The sequence below is a fragment of the Colobus angolensis genome, unplaced genomic scaffold (assembly GCF_000951035.1).
Source record: "Colobus angolensis palliatus isolate OR3802 unplaced genomic scaffold, Cang.pa_1.0 Scaffold58, whole genome shotgun sequence".
Taxonomy (NCBI): domain Eukaryota; kingdom Metazoa; phylum Chordata; class Mammalia; order Primates; family Cercopithecidae; genus Colobus; species Colobus angolensis.
Window position 1 is genome coordinate 11364450 of NW_012119376.1, and position 10856 is coordinate 11375305.

Consider the following 10856-nt stretch of genomic DNA (forward strand, 5'->3'; position numbering starts at 1 on the left):
CCAACATGGCACAAGTATACATATGTAACAAACCTGCACGTTATGCACATGTACCCTAGAACTTAAAGTATAATAATAATAAAAATAAATAAATAAAGAAAGAAAGAAAGAAAAAAAAAAAAACCAAGAGCAAACAAGATAAAACAAAAACACTTTAAGTGTATGTTTAGTACTGTAAGTTGTGTAGCATTGAAAGCTTTAATTCAATTTTTTAAAAAGCCCAAAAACTTCATTAAAAAAATAAAACCAGAGGTATTTGCATGATTAAAACAGTATGGGTCTTTCTAATCACATGTTTAATTTCTTAATACTTTTAAGTGAAATATTTAAAACCACTGAGAAAGGACAGAGAATAGTGAGGGAAAAAATGTAAGTCCAGTTCATCCTGCTAGAGTAAAAATGGAAAACATGTCACTTTAGAAAGTCAGTAAATAGAGTGTACACTGGGCTCCAAAAGTCAGATGTTTTTCTCATATGCAATAAGGCAAAATGACATTTCTGTGATAATATTAGTTAGATGTTTATTTTCTTTCTGGGGATAGAGTGATAAAATTGTTTTTAACTAACTGGGATTTCTCTCAACACTTCTAATGTTACACTAAAAGAAGTTCCAAGGCCGAAAATAATGCTCTTAACCTTAATAACTTTGGTCACTCCTACCAACATCTTCAACTGTTTCATCTCATCTTTTCAAACATTCCTCCTAAAACCACAATTTTGGGTAAGCTAACTATCCTTCAACTCAGCCTTGCACACAGCAGTTGCGCAAAGCCAGGAAACTGCAAAGTGGCAGCACTCTCAAATCACGGTACAACTCAAGACTCTCTCTACTGCCACCCTCCCTCAAGCACCAACCCCCACTCCCCACCAGCCATTCAGTCTCTTCCTATCACCCTCTACTTCAGAGAGACTGAGTCATCAGAGGGAAACGTAACTTCCTATCCCCACTTCTACAAACTTGTCTCAATCCCAGACAGCCTTGCCCTCATCTTCAGGGACCATTCTCATCTTTATCTTTCATTTATTCATCATTTGCAAGTGACCTAGCAAGTCCATAATATGCAATCATTTTATTCAAAGGTATACCTCTATCAAGTTATAGTGATGAGGCTGACATGCCGGTAACAGTCACGTTACAAGTGTGAGAGCCTGCCAGCTGGTGTGTCCATGTCAACGGGCCTCTGCCATTCTCTATTCACCACTCTGACCTGGCATTCTTGAGATAACCAAAAACGATTTTGTTTGTGTACATCAGAGGTGAAAAAACTTAGAGTTGAAAAGGAAATTAACTTGTGAGGAAACAAGTCTCTTTATGGGAAAGGAATCAGGGAAAAAGCTAGGATCCTTTACAAATACCCACATGGCCAAATTTTGCTACAAATTTTCATACGGAAGGGCAGTATTAAAAAACCTAGAAAAAGTTCAATCATAAGAATAGTATGTATAGTGATTTCTTGAGTCTATTACAATTTTTAATTCTACAAAAATAAATCCTTAAATATTTATAGTTTAGATACTGTTTGAAAATGTTACCTGAAAACCTAGTTTCTGCAGACTGCGGGCTAAGCGTCTGGCACCAAATTTAGCTTCTTCTTCACTATGGTTTTAAGGAAAGAAAAAGATTATCAGTTACACAGGAAATAAATTTTATACTGAGGAACATAACAAACTTTACATATGATTTTGCTGTTAAGTCTAGGAAAATGTCCGTTCCATGAGGGAAAAAGTAAAAAATTAAAATAAAAAACCCAAGTAGCATTTACCTTGTTGCTCCAGTGCAAATAATTTTTCCTGAGGACCAAATTGTAGCTGTAATTCTAGGTTTTCTAAGCTTCATTAATACTTTCTGGGGGAAAAAAAAATCTGATTACCTCATAAGCATTATTTTTCACTTATGGTTCTGTTCTATATAGTCATATTAATGTCCAAATACTACTCTCCAAGCTTATCCAAGACTGCAATAACTGCTCTCCAAATCACTCATTTTGAAATCAAGTACAATACTGAACACAAAGAACATATTAATCCAAAAAGACATTTGATTAATTAAAAATACAAGGTGTATAGAAATCTCTCACTCTATATACTTGAAATCAATGTACTCCAAGTACATAAACAATTCAACTCTCATTCCACTCCAGTCACATAACTGGAACTTGCATGGCTCCTCACACACACCAAATCTGTTCATGCCTCAGAAGCTTTGCAGTAGCTGTTGCTTTCATTTGGAATAGTATCCCCTCAATATTCTCACTTCATTCAGGTCTCTTACCAGATGTCACTATCTGAAGAGAGGCCCTCCCTAACCATTTTCCCTGAAACACCCATCACTTTATCGCTTTCTAATTCCTAACTCTGCTTTCTGCTGCTTCATGGTACCCATCACTACTTTATATTGCATCCTAGAGTTGAGATGCTTATTACATACTCTAGTTCAACATGGGCATCTTGAATAAAGGAGAAATGTTGGAGCTGGAGATGTAATTAGAAATTCATTAGCTTTGGAAGGCATTTAAAGCTATGGGTTAGAATGAAATAACTACAGAGTGTGTATCAACAGGTCAAGGACTAAGCACCAAGAAAATATGCAAATTTAAATTTTCATTCCAACTTTTCATTAATGGAAATATTTGTTAGATGCCCATTCTACATAAGAAAGACATAAATGCTCACTGACTAACATATAAATGAATCAGATGTTTCTGCTTAAAATTTTCATTACATTTTGTGTTCTTCATTCTCTGTCACATGCCATATTATCAAACTAGAAAGCTATTAAATCTGGGCAGACTTAAAATTTACCAAAGATCAAGATAAAATTTGAACTAAAATACATCATAAAATTTCATATACAAGTGACTGAGAAACACTTGACTGAGTTTATTCCACATTTAATTGTCTCTCACCGCCACCAGCTTATCTATCATCTCAGATTTTTCAATTAATCTTCCTTAAAAAAACTATTTCCTTTCCATATGTCATGGTGAAGTACCAAAGCAGTGTTAGGCACATTCCTCTCTAAACTTTTGAGCAGACATATTGATTACTTTTCTAAAGGAAAGATGGGATTGCTGACAAACTTGAAAATCTTTGTTGGTCACTGAAAATTTTAATTGAATTTAATTCATCTTTACTTAGTTTCTAGTACTACGAATTAATGACGGCCAGGCATGGTGGCTCACGCCTATAATCCCAGCACTTTGGGAGGCTGAGGTGGGTGGATCATGAGGTCAAGAGATTGAGACCATCCTGGCCAACATGGTGAAACCCCATCTCTACTAAAAATACAAAAATTAGCCAGGTGTGGTGGTGTGCACCTGTAGTCCCAGCTACTCGGGAGGCTGAGGCAGGAGAATTGCTTGAACCCAGGAGGCAGACGTTGCAGTGAGCCGTGATTGTGCCACTACACTGCACTCCAGCCTGGTGAAAGAGCGAGACTCCGTCTCACACATACACAAAAAAGAATTAATTACAATTTACATAGGTATCCTGGCATCTAATTTTTAAAGCTAAACAGAGCCTTGAGATACATTCTTAATTTTCATAATAAATGTATAAAATACATATCCATCTCATCAATCTTTGGTTTATAATGACGTCCAATGTCTTTTATAATGTTAATTTCAAAACACTAAGGTTTTATTATTACTTATTAATATTCAGGCTTTAAAATATTACAGGTTTATCAAAAACTAAAATTCAAGATGTCCAGGTCAAGATATAAATCATATTATTTTCAGCAGTTTGTTATGAAAGAAAACCATCTACCTTTGTTAAAGAAGAATATGATAATTAAAATACTATAAAAATTATAATATATATGAAGGCATCATTCAAATATAATTACATTTTAATAGGTACATGTGAGAATATAAAGGTCCCTTTCTTCAGTTAAAATAAATTGAGAGAACAATAAAATGTCTCTGTAACCAATGAGTTCTTTGCTGATTCAGGTACCAGCACTCTATGTACAAAAGCTTGCACCTCCATGAGAGGAGGGATTGCCTTTACAGGGCTCACTTCTGTATCCAGGACAACCAGCACATGGTAAGGTGCTCATAAATTATCTGTAGAATGAATACATTTTAGTATCACTCATAGAACTATAAAATTAGGCTATGTAGTACAAATACGAAAACTCAGATACTTACTCCAACATCACGTTTATAAATTACATTTGCTCCTTCCAAAGCAATCTTCCTTAAGTTTAAATGGCATCTTGTTCTAAAAACACAGACTACATTTGTAATTAGAATGTCCAATGCAACATCGCTGTCTGCATCCATTGGGGTGGTTTTAAAATTTAGCTTTCCACCACGAAGATCACATCCTGAGAAATAAAACAAAATAAAGCCATTAAACTTAAATGTTCTGTTAATTCACTTTTCACAAATAATCTTCAAATTGAAATGTAAAAAATGAATCTATATTATTTATTTTTCAGATGTTACTAGAATCAAATCATGTCCCTGGCTGGGCACAGTAGCCCCCGTCTGTGATCCTAGCACTTTGGGAGGCCAAGGTAGTTAGATCATCTGAGGTCAGGAGTTTGAGACCAGACTGGCCAACATAGTGAAACCTGGTCTCTACTAAAAACACAAAAATTAGCCGGGCATGGTGGTGCATGTCTGTAATACCAGCAACTAGGGAGTCTGAGGCGGGAGAATCACTTGAAACCGGGAGGCGGAGGCTGCAGTGAGCCGAGATCGCACCACTACATTCCGGCCTGGGCGACAGAATGAGACTTGGTCAAAACAAACATTAACAAACCAACCAGCCAACCAAATCATGTCCTTTCTTCTCCCCACTAAAAATGTCATTTTTTAAAAAGCTAACATGACATCTAATATACTTCAAAATCTAGGCCTAACTTTCATTCCTTAAATTAAAAAGTAACTTTTACTTGCCAGGAGCTTGCCAGACTCATCTTCTGCTATTCCCCTCTACAAACACTACGTTCCAGGTGTATCACAGTAATGACAACTCCCCAAACGCACCACGTTCAAGGGTTGGATTCTGGTCCCAATGTCTAACCCTTAGTGGCATATAACCCATCTCATGCAACTTGCTGGCACTATAAAAAATATGACATACTTCTATTTCAAGCAGAGTAACTGACTTAAGTTTAAAGCAGCAAAAATATGAATAACATTTACTAATAGAATTTTCTCATTACTAACCATTCATTCATTATTTTCTTTCTGAACACCTAAAGACTGAAGATAACGGAGGCAAAAAAATGATTAAGGCAAAGTCTTTTGTCCTCAAGGAGTTTGCAAACTTGGGTGTACAGGAGGAGCTCTATCAAATAATTTGCATAATACCATTTTTATCAAGATCAGAATCTCCCAACATATATTTGCCCAGACTCGTACGATTTACACAAACAAACAAGCCCCAGTTTTTACTAAGTATGTGACCCATGACCCAGCTAAAAAAATTCTCTCTTTGCGTTTTCACACGTCAAAAAATAAACAATGGCAATTTGGCTTAACTCACAAAAAGATCAGAAAATAGTAAAAACATACTATAGTTGTCTTTAAAATTCCTTGCAGCCACAATGTAAAAAACTAGTATTCTTTATAATAAGGATTCGTAATATATAACTAAAACAGTGAAGGGGCCAAGAGTCTAAATAAAGAAGGTCTTGTTTCTCTGCCTTTCAGTTTCTGATAGAACACAGTGGCAAACCAGACCAAGACTTCTGACACCTCTATAGGACCATATGGCATTCAATTCTGTGTATCAATTGTACCTCAACTTCATTATATTTTTTCACTCTTATATTCCCATATTCCCTTCAATCTGTGTATCTTTTTGTTTTTTTGCTTTCGTGCATGTTTGAGCTACCTCAAATAATTTTTATGTATGAGGAGTGAGGCAGGGGTGACAACAGGAACTGATGGATAGATATATAGGCAGACAGATGAAAAAGCAGAGGCACAGGGCCAGTTTATTACCATTGGTCTTAAGCATGCGCAATGTCTGACTCACCACTTACTAGCTATCAGAACTTGGGCAAGTTATGTAACCTGTGTCTCAGTGTTCTCATATGTAACATGGAATAGATCATGCCTACCACAGAGCAGTGTTGTGAAAGTTATATAATGTATGAAAAGTAATTAGTATATATATCTAGGACATTGTAACAGTAAATGACCGTAAGTATTGATGAAATCAGTTCAAATCAACAGGCAGATCAGAGGATTTCTTAGCACTACTTCCCATGATTACAACAGAGCCCAGTTACTAAGCCATCTGGACAGCAGCAGGTTTTCTGCTAGGCTCCTGGCTGCTTACCCCAACATCCATTCCACCCTGCCTTCATAATGACCAGAGCTCAGATGTTGAGCTGGGTACAATGTGGCAGAAATAAAATACTATAGACGTCAAGCTCCCTGGCAACAACTGGTATAGCCAACTGGCCACCTGAATATGTTCTGGTCAATGAGACATAAAATAAAATTGTATGTACCTTCTGGGAAGTCTACTTAGAGCCACCAACTAAGCCAGCAAGGGCTCCTTTGCCTTTCTGCCCTTTTTCATTCTTGCTGTCTAGAGGTTGGATGTGAAAGCTAGAGTTCAAGTAGCCAGTTTTGCACCACGAGACAATGAGGATGAGGATGGTAGAACAAGATAGAAGCAGCCTGGGTCCCTGATGCTGTGAATCTCCTTATTATCCCTGTTCTTCTTAATTCTAGACCTCATGAGGATGAGAGAAAAATCAGTTTCCCTCATGTTGGATTTCTGTGATACACAGCCAAACCTAATCCTAACTGTTGCACATCCCTTGAGGATAAGCTACCGCAAGGCAACTACTTAAGAAGAAACCTCATGCGAATCAACTATCAAATTTACTATTTTACTTGTTTTTATATAAACAGGAGAAAACAAATGGACTCAGATTTACTACTTTGAGTTCTACTCTACTCTGAATTTACTCTTTTGAGTTCTGCCTGAGGGGACAACACTAAGGATGATATAAGTAAAACTAAGTCAAGAAAAAAAGGGTAAAGCAAATCTGTGTGAATGCAAAAAAGGAGCCTTGAAATTAATTCAAAATTGATGATTTTTCAGCATTTCAGCAACTCGAATTTTAAAAATAAGGTCATGGGAATAGTTCATCATAAGTTACATAGTATTCATATTTTATAATATGAGTAACCTGACAAGCAGGCTCAGAAAAGATTGCTTTAATAAGAAGTTTTCAATTAAAGATGCAACATAAAAAGTCAACACTTTTTTAAAAGACGCAACCCACATGAGAGACCACATTTTTCAAAGCATGAAAAAAGGCCCACTTGCAATCAGTTCATCTGTCTTGCAGAACAAGAGAACAGAACTGGATATTAACAAAGATTTAGTTTTTAAAGCTAAACATACTATATCCCTTTTCAATAGGATAATCAGAATGACAGCCCAATGAAACAGACAAATCTCAATTTCTTTTTTTTTTTTTGAGACCAAGTCTCGCTCTGTCGCCCAGGCTGGAGTGCTGTGACACAATCTTGGCTCACTGCAAAATCCGCCTCCCGGGTTCAAGCAATTCTCTGCCTCAGCCTCAGGCGCCCTCCACCATGCCCAGCTAATTTTTGTACTTTTAGTAGAGACAGGGTTTCACCATCTTGGCCAGGTTGCTCTTGAAGTCTTGACCTCGTGAGCCACCTGTCTCAGTCTCCCAAAGCGCTGGGATTACAGGAGTGAGTCACCACACCAGGCCGACAAATCTCAATTTCTACAAAGCATGTGACTGCCTAACAGGTCCCTTGTATTTTTTTAAGAGTAGTGACATAATTTATCGATGAGTTAAACAGGTCTATCTGACTAAGTATTAGTAGTTCAGAGGCTTAGGTTATTCTTGAAAACACACACACACCACTTTGTTTAAATTAAAACAAGAAAAACAAAACAGCTGAAGGAAAGATGGAAACTAATTCCCAGAAGGGAATAAATATTCCAAATTGTTTATGACTATGATGGCACCTACACTTAAACATCAGAATCACCTATTTCCCCTACTAAATTCTAAGCTTCTTGAGGTGAAAGACTGTTTTATCGGTCTATATATTCCCATGGCTCAACATCGTATCTAACACATTGTAAATGTTCAATTATTTGACGTATGAATGCTATGAAATCCAACATTTCAAACTCCTAACTATATTAAATTTCTCATCTACCTACAATTCCAAATTATTTCTTTTAATTCTAAGCATGAAAAAAAAAAAAAAACTGTTAGCAAGGCTGAAACTATTTCCAAAGCCACCTATTTTCACTGAATGCAAAAGAGTTAACGATCTTTTTTTTCCTACAAGACCTTTGACACAACATTCATGAAAATGCATATACAGTATACTTCATTATATTTCATGGTGGTTTACGAAGGATTTTTTAACTGGTTGTATAGATTCCAAGGGGAATGTGTTTAAGCAACTCCACCAAAAATACAGCATTTGAAAGCAACATTTAAACTCACAAGGCTATTAAGCCTGATAACCATGGCAGTACCATATATTTAAGATACACAAAAAGGCAAAAAGAACACAATGAACTTCTATGTACCCATCATTCCGCTTAAAAAGTAAACATTACAATACAACTGATGCCTCCCCATGCAGTTCTTCCAAATAACATCCTCCTCACCTTTCCCTCCAGAGAAAGCCTCACTTTTAATTGCAGTCTTATCATTCTCATGTTTCTCTTAAACTTATTATACATATACACTGTTATATCCCTAAATCCAACTAATTCTTGATTTTTAAAAGATTATTGATGAATCTGGTTTGCTAATACTTCATTTAGTTATTGGGTAGAATTAGCTTATACTCTTCCTTTCTTGTATTGTCCTTATCTGGTTTGAGCATCAAGGTTATTATACTAGACTCATTACACAATTTAAGGTGGTTTCTTTTTTCTTTCTTTTTTAATTCTCTGGGAGACAGGTTAGCAGATGTTACCTGAAAATTAACTGGAACTGTTTGTTGTTTGATAATTTCTTAAAGACAATTTCTAATTTTTAAATTAGATTGAATTAAAATTTTTAAGAGTGTTAAAATAATTAATGTCTCTGTTTTCTTCAAGTCTATTTTGCTAAATTAAATTTTCCATTTCTTCTATATTTTAAAATTTACTGGGCATACAATTCTTCATGGTTGTCTTAATAATCTTTTAAAGTCTCTGTTGTAGCCACTTACCCTTTTTTCATTGCAGTATCATTAATTCCTGTTTTTTATTGCTCTTGTCAATCTTACTTTTCCACTTTGGTTTCTTCCCAGAACAAACTATCAGTAGCTGATCCTCTCTATTGAATTTTTTGCCCATGTCCATTGTTTCCTTCCTTCTACAGATTTAATATATTCTTTTTCTAATTTCTTACATGAAAGTATTTAAGTTGAATACTGAACACTTTAGTTTTTAACTGTCTTTTCTTGTATAAACATTTAAGACAACTATAACCCAGTGCCTTAGCTGTGACTGAAGTTGGATATGTGTTTTCATTATCCCTTAATTCTAATGATATTAAAATTCATTTTTTCTTAGACGAATAATTTATTTAGCAGTTCTCTGCATTTACTAGTAACTGAAAAAATGCTAACTTAAAAGAATAAGACACCACTTACTTATATTGGCAAATATCAAACGGTGTTGAAAGTGTGAGTAAATCAGTGTTCTCTTATAGTCTGGTACAAAGACTTTCTATAGGAGATACTCTGGGCCATGTGTATTCAGTTGAATATATGTGGAACTACAGTCAACGAGTAACGATAAGAAATAACTGAACTTGGTTGGGCACGCTGGCTCACGCCTGTAATCTTGGCCCTTTGGGAGGCCGAGGTGGGCGGATCACAAGGTCAGGAGTTTGAGACCAGCCTGACCAACATGGTGACACCCTGTCTAAAAATACAAAAATCAGCTGGGCGTGGTAGTGCATGCCTGTAATCCCAGCTACTCAGGAGGCTGAGGAAGGAGAATTGCTTGAACCCAGGAGGCGGAGGTTGCAGTGAGGTGAGATCACGCCACTGCACTCCAACCTGGGTGACAGAGCGAGACTCCATCTCAAAAAAAAAAAGAAAAAAGAAATAACTGAACTGACCAAAGTATAATAAGATGACATACGGCAATTTCATTTATGACTGAAACAACCTGCACATCCAATGAAAAGGAACTAGTTAAATAAAGTACAGTACAGTCTTATATAATAGACTACTAAATGGAATTTATAAATTATAAAACTAGATAGATGTAGAGATGTAGACAGAGGTCCATAATGTTTGTGAGAGCAGAAAAAATTATATGTCTAATTATGAGTTCATTTTGGCTTATGAATCTACATATGCACTTACATAGTTACATATGCCAAAATGTTAACAACTGTTCTATTCAGAGAATTGGCACAGCAGGGTGACTTTTTTTTTTGGTAAGGTCTGGATCTTTTAAAATAAAAAAAACAAACAAATAAATATTATATATAGTTTAATATAAAAAAATAGTTGTTCCCATTTTGATTTAAATACAAATACCAATTATTTGCCCACTGCCCAAGGTCTAATATTAAGACATAGCTTGATCAGGTGTTTTGTCCTGTTTCTCAAGGAAATGGCTTAGTGTGATTTATCAAATATTTTCTTATAAAAAAGGCAAACTTCAAAACTGTAGCTGTCTTCCCTTCAGGAAGTGGCATATTTCTAGCCTTCTATTAAAATGCATCATAGAATTTAAAGCAAATTCTTCCCCACTCAATGATTTTGTGTACAAGAACACATCGGCCGGGCGCGGTGGCTCAAGCCTGTAATCCCAGCACTTTGGGAGGCCGAGATGGGCGGATCATGAGGTCAAGAGATTGAGACCATCCTGGC

At 35.9% G+C, this 10856-nt stretch overlaps 1 protein-coding gene across 3 annotated transcripts in view; it reads right to left on the reverse strand.

Annotated features, from left to right (window-relative positions):
• The window catches only part of TBPL1 (TBP-like 1), a 36318-nt gene that overhangs the window by 3325 nt on the left and 22137 nt on the right, over nucleotides 1-10856 (reverse strand). For all 3 annotated transcript variants that reach the window (XM_011962129.1, XM_011962130.1, XM_011962128.1), the window contains 3 exons: nucleotides 4152-4330; nucleotides 1764-1846; nucleotides 1534-1597 (listed from right to left, as the gene is read on the reverse strand). In XM_011962129.1, the coding sequence (XP_011817519.1) occupies nucleotides 1534-1597; nucleotides 1764-1846; nucleotides 4152-4286 (282 nt within the window). In that variant the 5' untranslated portion in view covers nucleotides 4287-4330. The remainder of the gene's footprint in view (nucleotides 1-1533; nucleotides 1598-1763; nucleotides 1847-4151; nucleotides 4331-10856) is intronic.